Below are 21,391 nucleotides of genomic sequence, written 5' to 3'. Positions count from 1 at the left end.
CATTCAAGGTTGCACATCTGTTGCTACCACGCTTTGAAAATTACAACTGAAAGCAAACTGGATGCAAAATTCAGCATGTAGAATGTGCTGTTTTAAAAAAAAAAAAGTTGGAAAGGTTTTTTTTTTTAAACCTAGTTTGCTCCTAGTTTAACATAATTAGTTTCTCTTTAAAAAAAATAAAATAAAAAAGAGTTAATTAAATATGGCCAACAGTGTGGAAGCAGAGTAGCAACCCCTATCAAGGTGGCAGATACCAGCTGTTATTCCCTTTAATGACGGTTACATGACATAACATTAAATAAATAAGAACTGGAGAATTTTGATCTCACCTTCTGGTGGCCTATTGGATGTTGCCACAACAACCACTCCATTTAGAAACAGGTTTTCAAAGAGCCGTTTTAAAATCATGGCATCCGCGATGTCAGTGACCTGTGGAAAAACAACCAGAATGACATTACTTGCTTGTCTCACTTTGCATTTCATCTCCTACAAAATTATTTGTAACTTGAAACCAAAGTGACAGAGAGAAAGTCTTCTAATTACCAAAGGGAAAATAAGGCTAGATAATAAATCAGCAAAGTGAGCATGACATAGTTTCTCAAACTTGCAACCTTTTTATTTACAGACGCTGTGATTTCCTTTAAGGATGGTTACCTGACTCAACATTACATTCTATTAATGATCTTACAGGTAGGAGCTGTAGAAAACACACACCACCACTTCCGAGGACTAATTAATTAAAAAACAACATCAAGCACGGTTTGATGGCTGTTTTACATTTCTATAACCCTTTCTGGACAGGGACCCTTGTTTCTATGCTGACTGTAAATGGTTGTGTAGTTGTTTTCCGGCAAAACAAGGACAATATATGGGGATTGAGATAATCAACTGCTTTTGAAAATGGATTGATATGAAATTGAAACTATTGCACAATGGCAGACAAAACAACAACAGATGGCCCAACACAAAAATAAGCGGCTTCATTATTTTTTAAGTGCCTTGTATTACTGTCCATGAATAACAAGGGGCAGCGTAGTTCATTTTTTTTGTCTGTACAAAAATACGCATCTACAAAAGCAGTTTCAGTCAAAATGCAATTTGAACTGTATTATAATAGTACCATCTACATATAACACCTGCATTATAAAAGTAAATGTAGAGTAAAGTGGCCTTTTAAACATGATGTTTGTGCTAAGACAGTAAAAGGATTTGGTGCATGAAACTCTAGATGTATTTATTTTTTCTTTTACTAATAGGTTTACTTTAGGGTTACACTTTATTTTAAAGTGTCTGTAACAAATAAAATATACACTGTAATTATCCATGGACTATCTTATTTCCAATCCATATGAAGTTAGCATAAATCTGAGATACATTCAATGCTTGAACATAAAAATGAACAATAATACATTTAGAAAAGGAAAGGCAGCATTACAAGCATTTTGCAAAAATCACTGGGGTATATTTTGCCACTCTTCTCAACAGCTCAGTATTATCAAAGACTGTCTTCTTCAGCCCAACCCAGCATAGCTCAATTGGATTAGGAACTGGGTATATAAGGCACAAACTGGAGAAATGAGGAAAAATGCACCAAATAAAAAAAAGCTACAAAACTAAAACAATATCGAATGAAGCAGTTTACTGGTAATGTTTCTACTTTTTTTTTTTTTTTTTTTTAATCAGTTTTAGAATTTGTATTTGTCCCTTTTCTCCTTTCAGCAGAAAAAGAGTGCAAGATGAATTGAGTAAAAAAAGCTTTGAGAATACAGCCCAAATATGTTGCTCTTTACATGTATAATAGTGTTCCCTTGTTTTTTTAACTAACAGTGAATTACTGTAGGTAAGGGTACTTCAAAGTGTAGTTGATACTGTATACAATTTATTAAGCAACCGCATCTTCAAATGACTTGCTCAAAAGTTACAAACTGAGTTAGTGAACTTTAAGATTCTAAATCCAGAATCTATGGCTTCCAGTCCTCACCACTAGTGTATTGATAGCAATGGCACATGGTGGGTGTCCTGTTCTCTGCAAGCCAACTGATGAACAGATGGGAATACAACCTTTCCCACACAACTCATCCTAATGCATCCCCCCAGCAAGTTCCTGAATTCACTACAATGAACAGACAAGGACTATATGACCCCACCAAGTTAATCCAAAGAACCCTTTCAAACTGAAAGAGACCTGCTATCCTGCTGTAATATTTTCAATATCAGGACAATTCCAAGTCTTTCTTTACACTTTATGTGGACTTTCAACAAGTAATTCTTTACATTGGTATGTAGCTTACAATCGCATAACAATCACTGCTGTAAAAACTAAATTTGAATTATCAGTATTATGACATTCATTTATTTCATATGTTCTGTGCCTACCAATACAGCTAAAATACTCCTCATTGTATGGCAAGTATCTTGGACACAAACATGATGTAGCTACAGACTAAAGTGCCCAAATGACAGCTGTTCGTGTTTTAACTGCTTTTCTTGAGGCTTTATCATATTCTATTACTTTCAACTCTTAAAGCCCACCTGTTCTCTCTGGCTTTCCATGCTCCTTAAGCTTGATATCTGTGATTAGCGGCTACCACTATTTCATGTATTGTTACTATCATGTGTTCTGCACTTTCCAGTGTATTTATTGTACTATTTCATGTGTTCTGCACTTTCCAGTGTATTTATTGTACTAGTTTCATGTATTATGCTACTATCATGTATTATTCACTTTTCACTGTATTCAGTGTACTATGTATTATGCTACTATCATGTATTATGTACTTTCCACTGTATATTATGTTTCATGCATTTCTCTATTTGAAGTATTATGGATTTTCTCATATTTATTGCATCTTGTAAAGCGCTTTGTGATGGTGTTCCACTATGAAAGGCGCTATATAAAATAAAGATTGATTGATAGATTGAATCTCCAATTTCAATGTACTAACATACATCTTTACAACTGCATAAGTGGTTCTTCAGACATATGTAAAAGAAAAAAATCTGTGACACAGGGATACCTCTACTTTATGAATCCACCATAGAAGTAGCTTGTGCTAGTAACACACATGCCCTGCCACAGCTGCAAATCAGAGCTATCAGTATGATGAATATTGGATAACAACTGTATACAGAATAGTATAGATCAATAAGAAATAAAATGTACATACATCCATACAACCGTCTCCCCTATATCCCTTTGGTATAGGGATTTCGGCATGGGATAATAAATATCACAGTTTCAACTGTTCTGAAATTCAGTTAATTTACTGAAGATTCATAAAAAGTTAAAAGCGCTAGACACAGATAAAATAGTGATATTTTACACCTAAACAACTTAGCATTTTAAAAGTGTGCTGGAATGGGACTAATACCCTATTCACAGATCATGACCGATCTTCTAGTAAAACCTGCAATGGCAAATGTCAGTTTTTTTTTTTTTTTTTTTTTAAAAGCAGCGCACATAGTTTAACTATGGATATAACATGTAACATCCAACTGAAACTGCACTCCCTATAATACTTAACTGGAAATTATCTTATATTCCTATACTTTTTCCAAACTGAGAAGTTTGAAAATAGTTCAAATAATATTCAGCGTGAGACTTCAAAGGACATTTTTATTTTATTTTTGCAAATTTTAGCAGGTTGAAGCTTGCGATATTTACAACGGTGTTACAAAATAACAAACTAACATTTTAAACAGCATCCCTTAGTAAAGCAAGAGTCACTTTGTTTAGACGAATGCAGATGTACTTTTTAAATGTGAAATCCTTACTTTGCAGCTCAAGATAAGAATTTTAGTCTAACTAAGCAGATAACAATAGCTGGAGCATTTTCTTACCCTGGGCTCTTTCAATACCTAGAATTCATTACAAACTGAGACAAAAGAGAAGGCTACAAATTACTGATAATGGTAGCCTGCTAATGAAGAAAATGGAGAAATGTCATTAGCATTAGCAAGACAAAACATTTTTTTTAATGACCTACAGTAGCTTTCAATAATGACTCGCTTAAAAAGAAGAGAAAAAAATTAAAACGCTTAATTTACATGAGTAAGAGCTTGGAGCTCAGTCTTCATTTGATTGGTATAGCTCCTTGTAATGCATTACACACATAAGCATGTGTTTTCAGTAATAGTTTTAGTTAATATAAAAGCCAGACAGTAATGTAGACTTAAATCACAACAAATCTTAGATGGGAACAACAAAATATAATAAAAGTTTTGCAGTGTATTTATGAAGATGATGCCTTTGATAATCTGGATAGTTCTCAGTTAAATAAATGCAATTATTTATCAGAGTTGGTAACCTGCTATTTGCTCAGATACAGTTACTTCTTTGCACATCTGTAAAACTGCCATTTATTTAATTCTTTGGAGTAAAAGTAAAATTGCAATAATGACTGCAGTATTCAACTCTTAATGAATGGTTCTTAGGGGACTATAAGTGGCCCCCAACAGAAGCTATTGAGAACCACTGAAGTACCTTAAGTTGACAGAAGCTTCAATGGCAGCCTCAAAAACATTGACAGACTGGCTGGGAGGCCAATAACTACACTCATTCTTCACACTGTACCGAACAACTCCCATTGTCTTATCAGACCTCACTGCAAGGCAGAATGCCTCTAGATGGCTCTAGCTGCACTTGCCAGGGCTATAGGCTGCTGCAAGGATGCGAGAAAAAAAAACAAAACAAAAAACCCAGCTAGGTTGTTTAATAATCAGAATGACTTTGACTCAACAAGTGATTGCAATGCAATACAAAAACAAAATGTGAGATAAATAATACAGACTAGTCAGCTGCTCAACTTTAGTTTACAGTTTATGCATTTACTAAATGTTTGTTAGTTAGCTGTAAACTACACTAGCTGGAAAATACATGCCAACATGTCTCCACTTAAGGAACGCTGTTCCTTTTCCCTCCCTCTCTCGCTAAATTTAAGACGACCCATTCTGTATGCAAGTGGATCTATCCAGAAGGTAAGCTGATCATCTCAAGTTGAGTTTACTACAAGGTAAGTTAGTATGCACAGCAAAATCACACAGCCATGTAAAGAAATAGCGCTATCAAGTAATATAGACACAACACGTCTTACATGCTGCCAAGTTAAAGTGTGCTGCTTTGGGGAAAGCAATCGAATACACTGCCCTAAGACAAAAATGTACAAATGACCTACTCAGGGAATTTTCAAATAACTATGTAACTTGGTGTCCTGCTCTAAAATTTCTCAAAACAAATTAAATTTCCTATTGAAAGTTATATATTTTTACAACAGTAACATTTAAATCTACTCTGCACAATATATTAATACATTTTTAAAAATGCTTTAGCCTTTTTGTACTTTCATATTTTGATTTTATAACCAACCCATCCCAGAGTTTAATTTATAAGTTTCAGAGTGAAATGTTATACATTTAAATATATTATAATTGTATGTTTTTATACAATAATCTGAAAAGGAGGATTTAAGTTGCTTCTAAAACATACCTTAAATATGAGAAGAACTATGTCACTTTGCATTTATACACCGTTTTATGTATGTCCCAGAGTTTGGCACACAAAATCTCATAACCGACACCAACTGACTTTTTGTGTAGAAATGATAACATATCAATAAAGTTTTTCAAACACGGTGAGAGGTCAAGAGTTGCAGGAGGGAAGGACTGTAGACACAGGCAAATATGCTCTTCATTATTTATTGAATTTTACTGCCTGGCACTGTTGTGTAGTTCATAACCAACACCTCTAGCAAACCATGTAAATAAAGATATTTATAAAATGTACATGTACAAAATGTAAATTTACTTTATCCTCATTGCTAATAAGAACATAAGAAAGTTTACAAACGAGAGGAGGCCATTCGGCCCATCTTGCTCGTTTGGTTGTTAGTAGCTTATTGATCCCAAAATCTCATCAAGCAGCTTCTTGAAGGATCCCAGGGTGTCAGCTTCAACAACATTACTTTTCTGATGACATTACATTACTTTTCTGATGACATTACATTGTCATCAGAAAACAATAGCTCACCTGTTTGTCGAAAATGGAGAAATGTGACATTTCTCATAACCAACAACTTACAATTATTCTCATAGTCAATACTTCTCAAAAACAAAAAAATAGATCAGTTATGAGAAGTTAGTGTTGGTTATGATTTGTACTTATACAGAATAAACAAAATAACCATAGATTCTCTAGGGAGGGTTACTGTGAAAACGCTAAAAGAATGCCAAGTGAGTACGAAAGTGAGGTGGCGCTTCTTTTTTATAATGCGATGAAATGTCAGGTTAAGAACATGCCCAACTGTGACGGAAATATGAGTTCTGGTGATGAATCTTCCTCCCGACCTGTGAGGGCGCTAAAGAACGAGAGGAGAAGAATCTGGAAGGGCTGGCCTGACAGTTCGTTTCCAGGTCAGGGAAGTGGGTCAGCCTGGACAGAAGCGAGACTCTGTTGTAAGACCGTATTGATTTGAAAGGTAAACGACAGGCAGCTGCAACCGTTTACCTAGATATCATGCGGGATTACATATAGGGGCCAGGGTAACGCTGATCTTTTCCTTCGTTTGGGTAGAACGTTTGGAGGAAGAAGGAGCGAGAGTGGAACTCGCAGTGTTTTTGTCATATACATGTTGTGTTTGTTTATTAACTGTCTGTGTTTGTTTCACTGTAGACAGTTAGAGCACTACTCCGGAGCTGTCGCAAAGGGTCAGCACTGTCCGGAGCACCCCTGCACACCACCGTATCTGTGTATTCACCACACACCCTCACGTCTGCACTCACCCAGGACTGGTGACCGTGGGTTCATTTTTGTTCTGGACTGTGCCCTGTTTTGTTATCTCCACGCTTTACACATTGTTGTGCATTGCTGGGGATTTATTATTTTACGGTCACCAGACCCGGATTATAAATAAAAGCACCTTTTCACTGGAAACTGTTGTCTGTCTGTCACTCCTGCATCGCATCACCGCTACACCTGTTCCCCTCCACTAGCCACTTTGCCACATGAACAAACACCTGAAATTTAAGCAAAGTATTCCCAAGAAATGCAAATATGCAGCCCAACAACTGTAGAAAGACCACTGGACTATTACCAGCTTTAAAACTTCACAAAAAGAGGGAAAATAAATCTGCTAGGGAGAAACAGATGATTGTCATGAAGTTTCTTTCTTCTGGCGACATAAGAAGTGATGCCTGACAAGAGAGTTACCATTACACTGTCCACAATCTAAAAAAGGTAGAGGCTCCTTACCACTCCATCGCAGAAGTTGTTCTGGTAGTTCAAATCATAAACTCAGTTCACCCGTTACAGACCCTTTTGGATTGTTTTACCGAGACTGGAGGATAAGCAATTATTGCAGATTATTGTAATGCACTTTTTTCTGGTATACCAAAACATGTGGTATCCCGCTTGCAGCTTGTTCAAAATACCAGCGCTAGAATTCTGACTTAAACCAGGAACAGTGAACATATTACCTGTTTTGGCCTCTTTACGTGGCTCCCTGTGCAGCATAGAATTGATTTTAAGATTTTACTGTTAACTTCAAGACCCTAAGTGGATTAGCACCTAGTTATTTGCAGAAGTTACTGACCCTGTATCTTCCAAACTGCACTCTTTGAGATCACAGGATGGGGGGCTGCTGGTTATTCCTAGAGTCAAGAAAAACAACACAGGAGGTAGGGCTTTTTCTTGCAGAGCTCCTAAATTATGGAATGCTCTGTCTTTGTTTGTCAGGGAAGCTGTGACTGTTACAGTTTTCAAGGCAAGACTAAAAATGCACTGTTATAAAATGTCTTTCGTATCTGATGTAACTTTAAAATTGCTGCTTTTGTATTGTGTATTCTGTTATTTAAATATATTATTTAAATGGTCTGATTGTGGCAGGTGTATGTGTGACATGCTATACAAATGTATTGTGGTTTGTTCTTTTTTCTGCTTTGCGATACGTTTGTATAAAAAGCACTATATAAATGCATTCAATAAATAAAATAAATCTCTAGATTAAAGTGAATGTCCTTTTCAAGAAAAAAAAAAGTGATCAAGACCAGTAATGCTGAAGAACTATCAAAGACTCTGGTTTGCTCACTTGAGAGTAAGCAGTACTTATTAATCTTACAGAGTGTGATCAGTGTAGGGACAAGACGATTGAAATTGCTATCAGCAATGAGGACCTCACACACGCAACTGTGAACTGGAAACAATGGATAACACAAAAAGACAACACAGAAACGAAGAACAGAAAATCTAAATCACACAATGTAATGTTCAAGCACACTGCCTGTGGAACTCTGGAATACTTTAGATCAAAAACAAATAAGGAAACTAGTAATATATGTACTAAACATGTTTAATATCAGTAACCAGTTAGATGAGGAAACAGCTAAAAGAATGTCTCAAAGAGGATGAAGCTGTGATTCTTCTTGATTTTTCAGAAAACTACAACGGCAATCAAAACAGTCAGGCGCAGGGAGCTCATTTAGAAGTATCACACAATCAGGTGTCACAATCAAGTGGCAGTATACGTAGGTGGTGTCTAAAAATTGGTTGTGTACAGTCTCAGCGGATCTTCGTCATTGTGAAGTAGCCATATGGGCACACATGACACCAATCCTGAAATGGCTTTAAAAAAAAAAGAGAAAATAATTCTAGTGAAAAACTTAACATTTTTTGAGTGATAAGCCTACTACCCAGTGCAGAAACAAAGGTCATTTTGACTTGCTTTTTGCCATGGCTTTGCTACAGTGTATTGGAATTTTCTGGAGACTGTCCATGGGAAAGGGCCTTGTGACGGTGTTGGAGGCACAATCAAGTCCACAGCTGACCAAATTAAAGCAGAAATCAGAGGACACTGAGGACCTTCACCTGAAAGTTCAACAACACACTAATATCACCATGTATCTAATCACCACTGTAAATTGTAAATTGTACAATGCAAATTCTTACATAGGCGAGGATGGTAGCTTGCCGTATGCCAGTAGGAATTAAAAACCTTGTGCAGAAGGTGGCCATATTCCTGTCTGTATAATCAGAAAAGGCATAACAAAGTAACTGTATATCAGGGAAACTCAAGAATAAACGTTAGCTCGATTGGATCTGTCTGGAAGTAGTTTTCTTTCACCGATAGGCAGGCTACAACAGCATTATATTAATACTTTGTATTACCTGTACCTGCAATTGTCTTTGATATCACTAGCAAACAGGTGTGATTAATTGATTAATAGATTGTACAATAAAATTGAGATTGCAAGGGAAGCAAATGTTAAACAATGACAACAAGTCCAAATTAATCTTATTATTCACCAAAACCAGCCAATCAATACACTGCAACTACAGAAGCAACCAATCCTGCACCTGCCACTGCCACATGAGCCAATTCACAGCCTGTTAGCTCGACTGGAGCTCAGCATTTTAAACAACGAACCCGGGGCATAGACAGTTGAGTAATATTGCTCCATGCAAATATCAGGCACTGTCCAGACAAACGATAAGCAACTCTGACAAGCAAAAAGTAATTTGCTTAATAAAGTTATGTGTGTGTTTTTTTTCTCTAATTATGTATCTGCACATTATGAATATTTTCAGGACTATTTTCCTAAAACCCTTCTCAGGTGGAAGGGCAACTGAGGAATCATTACAAGTTCAAGGTAAATATAGGTTTTCAAATTGATGTTTTAAAGAAATTAATGAGAAAAAAAAATGTTATAATACCGATAGTGTACTCTCAGTAAGGCTCTACCGCGTGGTAGCGCCCTTTGGCTCGGGATGCCTACCTCCAGTCGCAGTTAAGTACCACATAGTACCCGTCAGTGAAGGCTGTACCATCGCTTAATTAGTGGGTTGGACAACCTATGCATCTGTGTTATTAATTCTTATCTATGACTGGTTTCCTTTTGCTCGATTTTTTGGTTTTCAATTACATTTTCCTCTTTGGTCCCTTATCGGCAGCACTACAGCACTGTTTATGCATACCACCCAGTCGATGGTTTAAAGAACAGGATACATGAAGGGAAGAATGGAGCAACCTCCCACATGAGATCATTCACCTACACAGACGAAACAGCTGCACATGGCCACTTTGTATCAAAACATCATGTGGGCATTTAGTGAACTTTAAGGGTTACGTATCTTAAAGACCCTCTTAATTATTAATTTTAAGTAATTAGTGCTAGTGTAATAAAAAGAAAAAAAAAGAATTGATAACTTTAATCATAAAATGTGTGTAGAACTAAAAACTTCATGTAGCACACAAATATACAGTAAAAATAAGCCTTTTTGCTAAGAGAGAAAAAACGATAGATCTATATATATATATATAATATATATATATATATATATTATATATATATATATATATATATATATATATATATATATATATACACACACACACACACACACAAAATGGGGACTCTTGTGTGCTGGTCTAGCCTTGACTGATAACTGCTCTGAATTTGCAGTAATCTTCACCACACTTTAATCTAGCCTCCTTTACCTCAATACACTCTCTCTACAGCACAGTAATGTATGTGTGCCAAGTAGAAGGAGCATCACATTTCGTAAATGTGTAATTATCTTCTTGAGGCCAATAGCAAAGCAAATTGATTTTAAAGCCTTGATCGTCACACCTTTAAAAAACACTACATTTGTATCTTATCAGAATCCAAAAGGACTTAGTTAGTCTCTCACCTGAAACTCATCAAAGCATAACAAGCAGGTTTCTTCACTGATTTCTGCAGCTACTGGTGCAAAAGGATCATAGGATTTGGACATTAATCCTGGTTTCCGTTTAGGCAGGCTCTGTTTAAGACGATGGATTCCTATTAGACAAATAAAAAGAAACAATCAAAACACATGCATCTTTGTTACAAACATGGCATTAACACCCATTTAGATGCATCTCTTCTCATACTGTGTAGGTTTACATTCATATGTCATCCTTTCTAAATGTTACAATAGTTATGTCAGCAAGACCGAGCAGTTCTTCTGCATAGGTCACTACTAGTCTGGCTGGAAATGCAAAAATTTACCCATAATGGTTCTGGCAGATAAAAAGTGCCTATTGGTAAATATTCTCAGATTTTCTGCAAGGTTTTCATATTTTCTTAGGCTTATTCAAATATATTAAAATGTTTCTAGATTATGTTAAATTAAATATACCATCCAAAATGGGGTTTTAAACTGACACCTCAAAAAGGATTGCTGTATATTTAGATTCATTACTTTCAAGTAGAAGGCAACATTCATACGTAAAGGATTTAAAATTTTAATGAACTTACGTTTATGTACCTCCAACATAAAACCATGAAAATGGACCCTCTTTTTCTTTTCAACTTCTACATGTGAATAAAACATGTCCATTACCATAGTCTTCCCTGTACCTGAAAAAAATAAATAAATAAAATTCTAAATAGATAAATTAACACACACACACACACACATATATAAATGGATTACAAATAAAGAAACAAACCTCTTTAGGACAAACAAATATGAAGTGGTTATTTTTACTAACCTATACCCACCAGGATAAGCCATAGCTGAACTTTATTATAGCATTTTTCAACTCTGGTGAAATCACCCCGGGTTGCATCAACCATCTACTGGTGGTATTCCCAGGATTACAAATAGTTGGTTGTAGCATCCCAGGTGTATTCCCTTATGCTGTAAAATGCTTTTAACAAAATAATTTTTAAAAAATCAGCTGTAGTTTATCCTGTCCCAACTTTAAAATACAAGCCTAAAGCTTACAAAACACGTTTCTCATCATTTCACACAAAAACCACGAGACCAGCGACACTGTAGATATGACTCAACAGTCTTGCTTCTGTGTCCCACAGTAATATTTAATTTCAGGATAGCCGGTTTACCTTCTCCAGGTATATTTTCCTGCTTTAGGGACAAAAGCTTCTTCCTCCACAGAAAACTTGCTTGGTACCCTGTCACTGTCAAGATAGATAGCTACGGTCCTTACTTGCAATATTAAGTGCTAAAATGACATATTCAAGTTCACTTACTAATGCAAATGTTTATTATGCCTTCATATGCCTTGTCTGTGCAGTGATAGCCCATACAAAAAGCTGCCAGTTGAATCCGAGCAAGGGGAATTTAGATGTCCTTTCTAACTGTGGTTCTACATTGTTACAGCAACAGAACAGGTTTTCCCAGGGAAATAAACACTCTCGTATAATTTTGGAGCTGTCTATCTGCCAGTGACTTGCCTTTGTCTTCCAGGATAAAAGGTCTGTATATTGTGATCTCAAGGAGCCCATTAACCTCCCTTTATAGAGGCACTATTTTCTAGCTTTCAGACAAACAATCTTGAAGATGCTGCCCAAGTGAAAGAATCTGCTGCAATTAGAGTCACTTTTTTGGGGAACAGCCTCCACTCTAGTATTCAGTATTGTTAAAGAAAAACTCAATGGCTTGGATTGAGTCAATGAATAGGTGTAGTCTGGCAATGAATATATACAGGTTTGTAGCAAAATATACACCTATCTTGCAATTTAAATACAGAAATGGTTTTGCAGTGAACAACTTACCAACATCACCATGGACATAGATGCCTTTAGGGGGTTTGGGTTTGGTAAAAAGCTGCAAAATAGAAGAGAAATACACCAAATAAGTGAAACATTTATTTATTCACGCTTAAACAAAATTCATTACTGCTACATGATATTTTGCCAATACAAGATTACAAACAAATACATTACAATTATTGTAGACTATTAAATTCCAGATCTAAATGTAGCAGAACTATAGTTATGTATTTTCCAGATACAAATGTAGCTCTGGAAATTGAATTCACATTTTATAATCCAGAGTTCATAAGGTTCAAACAATGATAAAAATGGGAAATGTCTAGTCAACCTACAGATCTGAAGGGCAGTGTAAAGGAAAAAAAAAAGCTACATAATAAATTAATTCAACCATGTCTTTGTTAAGTAACATCCCAACATGCATAAGTACATTTCAGCCTTGTATCGTAATAGAATCTAATAAAGGGGTGATAGAGTACTTGGTTGGCAGGTGCTTTGGAATACAAGTGTGCACAAATGACTACTGTTTCCAGAGGAACTTCCACGCTTATAAATAACTGGAAACATGTACATTAACTAAACTGTACCGTTTACAATACTGTAGACACGTCTTGATTGAGCCAAATTCACAAAGAAGTACAACCTAAAATAACTTGGGTAATGAAAAAAACATGAAATTACACAATTGTTAAATTAAACTATACATACAGTAGTTAAAACAGTGCTCTAGCCTATACAGATCAATAACATGCAGAATAAATGTAGTGGCTGATAGCTATAGAGGTTTCATTTTATGTTTAGTCAATACCTAAACGATTTATGGTACTAAACTGAATTGAGCTTGCTGTACAGATTTAAACTTGTGCATTTTTAGTGCACTTCTTTATTTTCAGTAAAGGTAAACAACGATAAGTGTTGAATCAATAAATAAAATGTATTAACTTTGCCGAGTGCCATTAGGCAGGAGAAACTGTGGATTATTTTCTTACCGATTCAACATTGAGTTTATGCCATTTAAAATATTTCTTCTTAATTGATACTTCTTTGATAATGCAATTGAACATATTGTTAATTTGGTTAGGGTTCAAAACAGTTAAAATGTTTATCTCTCTCTTTGTGGAATGTCATGAGTTCCTCTGAGTTTCAGTTTTAAATCCCACTTACACAGACAAGTGTCCATTGTAAGTGAAGATAGTACTGAGGACACAGAACATGAAAGTGGAAAGAAAAATAAAAATGCAAAACACGAAAGAAACGTGAATCAGCAACAGAAAGTACTATTGATTGTTTTGCCAAACCTAAAAAAGATGAAGCCCTAAATATCATTGCCAGCGATCGCTTTTTGAGAAGTACTCAAGCAAAATATAAGTGGGCTGTAAGCTTGCTTGAACAATGGTTAAAGGAAAGAATGCAAAAGCAAAGTTTCGATCTAACTTAAGTAATTGATGGAGATTTACTAAGTGATGATGAAATTGCTGTTGATCCTGAACATGTCCAGAAGATATGTGAAATAAAAAAATAAAAAATGTGCAATTATAATTGTATTACTTTTAGTAAACAATATGAAATACTAAAAAGAAATCGCAAGCCATTTTCTAAGTGTTATGTTTAAAATGTGTAATACAATATCTAACTGTGAAATGATTGTTGTATAATTAAATGGCATTCGCTTTTCTGTTTACTTGTTCTGACTTGGTTTTAAAGTTTCAAAAACAAAATGCTGTGCAACCATGCACGACGACATAGGACTTTGGAAATTCGTTATTGTTCCTCATGCCAGTGAGCAGGTCATGGTAGAATGCATAAAACAACCAGTACTCATTAGGCATTGTCTACTAAACAGCCATAAAATGAGTGACTTTTGATGACAGCAAACCCTGGCTGGAATAACATGAACATGAAACGAGTCCCATAGCCTCCTTACTCCTCTTTCTACTACTTTGATTCAAGTACATAAACCTCACAGTAAAAAAACTCAAAAGATCAAAGGTATTATTTTGCTATTTGACAATTCTGGTGCCAGGTAGGCAACATTAAGCCTACCAAAAATAAATAAAACTAGAACTGCCAGGCAGTTTTATAGCTCCCAAGCCCCAGTATCAGTACCCGTCTAAGCGTGTTTAGATCTCAAGATGCCAAGTGTAAAATCAGCAATTTCAACAGTTCCACACAAGATTTTGAAAGTTTTTTTTTTTTCCAAAAATGCATTAGATGGCCATCTTGTTTAACGCACAAATGCCATTTTTGAAAATGTAAGTTTTACTGACACAGACACAATGGTTTTCAAATTTGGAGTTAAAAAGAAAAGAAAACGTAGGAGTAGCAGCCATATTGTTTCATGAAACACAACCATTTTCACATATTTGTATTCCACTGTCCCCGGAATGATGCCTACCAGGTTTGGAGTCTGTTGGTCAGACGGTTTTCAAATAAAAGCAGTCTGCTGTTAAGGGTGCGTTTCGGTGAAATTTGCGGCAGCCATTTTACTACTGAATTGTATCACAGCAGCTTCGGTTTGGATGCTGACAATATCTGTCAAGTGTCAGCTCAATCACTTCAACGGTGCCAAAGAAGAACATTTCAGGAGGTTTAAAGAAGAAATGCGTCACACGGCCATTTCGGTTTAACACCAGTTTCTTAAAAGTAAATTGCATTGCTGCAGTGTCAAAGATGATGCTTGTGAAGTTTCGAGTTAGTCAAGTAAATCGTTTGTCAACTGACGCAGATTTAAATTTCGGACGTAAACGTACACCTGGCGGCCATCTTGTTTTATAAAACAGAACCATTTTGACATATCTGTATTCCATTGTTACTGGGACAATGACTACCAAGTTTGGAGTTTGCTGGACAAACAGTTTTCAGACAGCAGCAGTTTGTTGTTAGGGGTGCATTTCAATAAGATTTGTGGCAGCCAATTTGACATTAAAATTTATCGCAGCAACGTCTGCTTCACAAACTTTATGCGGGTTTGGATGCTGATGATATATGCCAAGTTTCAGATCAATTGCTTCACCGGTTCCCCCTGGGGTTACTTCTAAGGGTCATAGGGGGTATGTAGGGTGGCTCACAAATAAAAATGAAAGTAAGAGTTTATAATGATCTGGAATTTAACGGTATATATTCTCTAAACCACAATGTCTATTTATTTAATAGCAGCTCAAAGTGAGAAAAAGAAAAAACCTGAATCTATCACATCCACATTTTCCACCTGTTCAATCGAAAGGTCAACCATTACGAGTTGGAAATGACATTGTGTCACATGATCTTTGCTGTTTTCGACTTGTTGCATCAGTGAAACACAGTGTTTCTGCACTTATTAGAAGTATAAATGCTCTGGTAAACATATACAGTCATCATACGTTGGCGTTTGTTTTATTGCAGCTGCATTTTATTAACAACAATAGTGGCTGTTTAAATATGTCTTCGGTGTTTCATACATTTCTTGCAATAGAAAAACGAAGGAAAGCACAGTAAGTCAGAAAGTGCAAAGCGACAATTATACAGAGTAACTCTGGATCATTTTTAGTTAGTAATTAATTATAGTTTTATTTTGAGGTTAATGTTTTTTACATTACAAACATTTTAAACAGCACACATAATTATGTTGAGGTGGGAAGTAAATAGTAACGTGATATATATATTACTATTTTGTATTATTTAGAATGACATTTCCCAATAGAAATCAAAAGATTCCCAAATACTCAGCAATTTGTCCCAGACTGTTGTGTAAAATTATATATTAAATAAAACAGGAGAAAAAAGAAATGTGTTAACCAGATTATTCTGCCTTTTATTACAACTGTGATAACATTCATTGAGCAAAAACTGTAAAGGGTACTTCAGCTGAAAGCTGAAAGGTTGAAAAACCCTGAGTTAACAGAAGCAAAGTGTTACCTAGCAATAGCCAATCGAGTGCGCTGACATGCAGCGCCCGCCCACTGATCTCTCAACAGAGTGCAAAACTCAATTATGAGAAGACTGCGGACGCAAATTGTTTTTTTTTTTTTTTTTTGGACCGCACGTTAACAGCAACGAACACAAAGGAAAGAAGAAATGTTAAGGTGGGTATCACACCGTTGCAATGTTAAGCTGCATCTATGGGAGTTTTTTTTTTTTTTTTTTTTTTTTTTTTTAAATGGGAAAAAAATTATTTGTTTTTGAATACATAAAACCAAAATCCATACAACACAATCAACTTGAGGAGGCGGCAACATCTTAACAATATCGTTTAAAATAAATAATAGAAATACCTGTAGCATTTTAGGCTTAGTTATAGTAGTAAATATGTTTTTGATTATCTGCAATAATGTCTGCTTACTGCATTTCTCTTGACCGATACGATCAATAATAGCTACTGTTACTTATTGGTTTGGTAAATTAATAGGAAGGCAGTGATGAAAAGTTACAGTGCCGTGTTCTTGCTGATATTTTCAAGTATCTGTGTTTCATTTACTGACAATTCCGTTTGTTAGCGATCATTGTTTAGTAGGGCAGTTTACATTAACTCTGAAGTCACTTATTTAATATCCTACTTGGATAATCTCATGCATGGCAGTTTTCAGAACTTGAGATGTCCATGTTCATTAGTTAGTTCTAGAACACAGTGGCTCACCGATGGACAAACGGTGAATAAAAAATGCGCCCATATCACCTTAAACCGTGTGAACTCTGTAATCATGGAATAGAAAAATGGTTGTGGTTTCCACCGCGGTTTACTGTAAAACCGGTATACCGTGACATCCCTAGTCGTGACTCAGCATTCAGATTCTGGATTGGCTAGTCTGTGCGCAGTGAAGTACAGAAATATTTTGGTTTTGAGGAGGCTGATAGTGGGATAGTAAAACAATATAACAAGACCTTGCTTTTCTTCCTGGACATTGTGAAACTATGTAAATATCTGTCACTCAGTGCATTTACATGACAAAGCATTTTCCGAAAACTAATGTTTTCGGAAAACTAAATTAGCAAACTGATTTTCTTAAAACGTCACTTAATGTGCTCCACATTATTTAATTTTTATTGTATTTATTTGCTTATTTATTTTTAAATAAAGGCTACTTATTTCTTTGATCTTTTTGGTAAGAAACTATATCTGCGCAATAATTGTAGATAAAAAGCATTCCATTATTACAGTTATTATTAATGGATCACAGAGTTATCACTGACATAAACCAACAGAATGTTATGCTGTCTTTATTACACCGGCCAGAGACCCGAGCATACAAGTGCATTGTCATATTTTCTACATTTTCTTTAACTTCTGAAATTAATAAATCGATACCTGGGTAGTAAATAGAGACCCAGGTAGGGTCAGGTAATTTAAATCCCTACGGGTACCCGGGTATTTGGGTACCCATGCCGACCTCTAATATTCATATATATATATATATATATATATATATATATATATATATATATATATATATATATATATATATATATATATATATTATAGGGATGTCAAGCGATAAATTTTGATCTGTTAATTTATGGTCATTAGTTGATAAAAATCGGTAGACTCATCCCTGCACTTTTTTAAAATAAAGATAACGATCTTACAGTGGCTGTCCTGCATATCAATACACAAATCAATAGAATCTAAAATAAAATATGCCCAATGGGAATTTGGTCGCTTTAAAAGCATTTTTATTTTAGTTAGTGTAACACATTTTCACAGAACAATGTCAATCCATGAAAGAGTTTAATAGCAAAATATCAAATTATAATGCACAAGAACTGAAAACTTTTTTTTTTTTAAATGCCGAAAACCCGAAAAAAGGAGCTTTCAGTTTCAAGTATGTGTCTGTACGACTCTGTATGAAACAGTAACAAGCAGCAAGTGGACAGACAGACAGGTTGTTTTCTGCAATATGTCAACAATCCAACATGCAACCAGGTGTTATACAACAGGTCAGCGATCACACAGACTAAAATAATACAAGTGTCTGAAAGAAGAACACTTCATTCCTACCTCAATAGTATATATATATTTTTTTTCAGTCTAAGGTTTGATACCTGCCTCAAGTATCATTTTCACTAGATGCTCGTAAGGTCTCTTCCTGGAACAAAATGATTAGGAGAGAATGGTTTCTTCTAGCCTACAATCCTGGGGCTGGCGACAGTCCCAATTCAAAGCGGGTCATTCTACTGCCAAAGCTAATTATCAGGACCAATTTAAAAAAGTACTACCAAGACAGGCAGATCAAAACAAGACATTTACTGTAAAAACGACAAAATGCAAGCAACTGAAAGGGGCTTGCGTCCCAATCAACACCATGAAAAAAAACCAACATACATGTATTATAGTTACGAAAAGCCAGACATTTAATTAAAAAGCTTCAAAACCCCCAAAGAAAGAAGAGGGATACTGGCTCTTTAATTGCTGCTTCCATGCTGGCAAAGGTGAACCATTCTTCATTATTGCTAAATATACTCAACTGTAGCAGACTTGCTTTTAGTCCGATTAGTTCTCCAAGCAGAAAACATACGCATGGTACCCATGGTACACAGTGCTGACTACCGCATTTGTAAACAATGACAATAACTAATGAGGTTTTTTTTTTTCTTTCCAGAAACTTCTGTTATTGGTTGACAAAAGCAAACACAGCAGTGAGAGGACATTACGAATGACAGCAGCATGACCTAATTCAAAGCCGTGTAATTGCTCAAGAATTTCATTTGTGCAGCACAGTTAAGAAATATTGTACAGAATTAAAAATTAAAAATAAAAAAATGACCAGACAATAGAGGACATTCATTACCGCATATGCAGGCTGAAAGAATGCTGGGGCGGAAAAAAACAAACAAAAAGAAAAAACCCAATCTCAAATGTACACTGTACAATGTACTTCAGCTCAAATCTTCCCTTCAGGCAAGACTCACTTCAGGGCCATTTTAATAAAATATTTAATAGAATTTATAATGTGCTGTTGAAAAACATTTCTTCCTTATAAGGCAAGCTTGCAGTTTCTTGAAATAGGGCTTTTGGGATACAGCAATTCAAATACATGTTTTCAAATACTTGTCGTTAAAATAAGTTATCATCAAATTTAGAATTTACTCTATGAGGACATCTGCTTTTCAAGCCATCAGCCTGCCTTGCAGGTTTGAAGTGTCATTATGTGACTTAAGATGAAGTAGTCTGGCCACAGTTGGAGAGAAGCACCATCAATTACGCGAGAGAAAATGAAGGCAATACTTATGAAAGAAAAAAATATCAATTTGGAAACAGAAATGAAAGATTGTAAAATAACTAGATTAGCAAAGCCACCGTTCTCTCGCTCTCTTTATCTCCCTCTCATCAGCCAAACCCTTTCTGCTGCAGATATCTGACCCACAACTTGCGGGACATATATGCAGTAGATGGTGCACAATTTGTTCTGAGCCCTAATAAGTAGTGCTTACAATATACCCTAAAAGGGCATGCTTACGTGAAGCTGTGTATTATTTCTCTGTGGAGGTTGTGCAGGGCAATCAGAATGGCGCCAGGTCAGAAAGGAAGCTGGGTTGGTTCTCATTGAAAAAGAGAAGACTAATGACACAACTGTGTTGAGCAGGAACAGTGCTCACTTGGGGAGCAAAGGGAATATTCTCTCCCACTAGCGGTCATCAAGGACCCCCCAAATTAGTCAAAAATCACAAAACAATGTGTTAAGCAGTGGAAAATGCGACTGTATATCCCCCCCCCCCCCCCCATGTCTGCCAAGTTATTTCACTAACTGACAAGTGACATGTGATGTTTAAAATATCACTGCATCAATAAAATCAAACTTGCCCTAATTGGAATCCGAGTGGTTAGTGGTTAGTATGGATGTTATGTCATAACTGTCACGTTTACTCTGATCTAGTGAAGTATCGTGGTAAACTATTCAAATTCAACTGTATCTTTGTTAAGATCTGCAGAGCCCCGGACTGGATTAACTGCCTGCTGCAGATAAAAATGTATAAAAGGTATGTATTTTTTATTTCGCTATGAAAATATATTTATAAGGCTCAGATATGCTATCTCTCTTCACAAGTCTCATTGCTTCATCATATTTTTTTTTTATTTGTTGCCTGTGTACCTGATTTTAAAGTCACAATCAACAGTAATTATAATATGTATTCCTTATCTAAAGTCGACAGTAGTGTTCTACACCTCCATGAATATATACTATTCAAATATTTTATAAAGTAAAACAATTAAAAACAGAGTATAGTGCTAAACTAGACTAGCCTGATTGATTCATGTACACTGTAAAATATTTCTTTATAAACAAACATAGTAATATGTTGCATTAGGGAATACACACAAACACTATATTCCTTAATTTTAAAACACCACATTTGTTTTACAATTTTATAGTGTTAGATATTTTGGAAACTACCACTTACAAATGAACTAATTTTATTAAATTAGCAGGATAAAAACGCTTCACATACACAATTCAATAATGAAAAATGAAAAAAAAAAAAAGTTAAGCATTATATTTAAATGCTACTTGAACAAAACAAACGGGCCACTAATGTAGATGCCCTCCTAGAACATACTTCTGTTTCAAGCGATGTCTCTGTCTTGTGTGTGTTATTCCTGCAGACTACAAGACACCTGTCAAAATGTGGGTTGGGGCAGAGCTGATAAAACTTAAATATGTTTATTTACCCTAGCACAAATATTCTCCAATATATAAAGCTGCATTTCCCAGCAGATATGACTTTAAAAGCACAGGTGGCTCTTTTGGGAAAACAGCACAAATGCTTGATGTTTAACCCAGAACATTTTCATTAGCAAGAATTCTATTAGTCCCTGTACTGTAATGACCAGTATCCCAACAAGACAATCAAAACATCTTGCAAACTTTTCAAATAGAATCAGTGATGT

At 35.5% G+C, this 21,391-nt stretch overlaps 1 protein-coding gene across 2 annotated transcripts in view; it reads right to left on the bottom strand.

The window, feature by feature from the left end:
- Window positions 1–21,391, bottom strand: part of afg1la (AFG1 like ATPase a) — a 56,429-nt gene that overhangs the window by 31,849 nt on the left and 3,189 nt on the right. For both annotated transcript variants that reach the window (XM_041253328.1, XM_041253329.1), the window contains exons 3-6: window positions 12,535–12,586; window positions 11,272–11,373; window positions 10,682–10,812; window positions 330–429 (exon numbers count right to left, since the gene is read on the bottom strand). In XM_041253328.1, coding sequence (XP_041109262.1) covers window positions 330–429; window positions 10,682–10,812; window positions 11,272–11,373; window positions 12,535–12,586 — 385 coding nt within the window. The remainder of the gene's footprint in view (window positions 1–329; window positions 430–10,681; window positions 10,813–11,271; window positions 11,374–12,534; window positions 12,587–21,391) is intronic.

Source organism: Polyodon spathula, chromosome 6 (assembly GCF_017654505.1).
Source record: "Polyodon spathula isolate WHYD16114869_AA chromosome 6, ASM1765450v1, whole genome shotgun sequence".
Taxonomy (NCBI): Eukaryota; Metazoa; Chordata; class Actinopteri; order Acipenseriformes; family Polyodontidae; genus Polyodon; species Polyodon spathula.
This window is presented reverse-complemented; position numbering and strand designations above follow the sequence as displayed.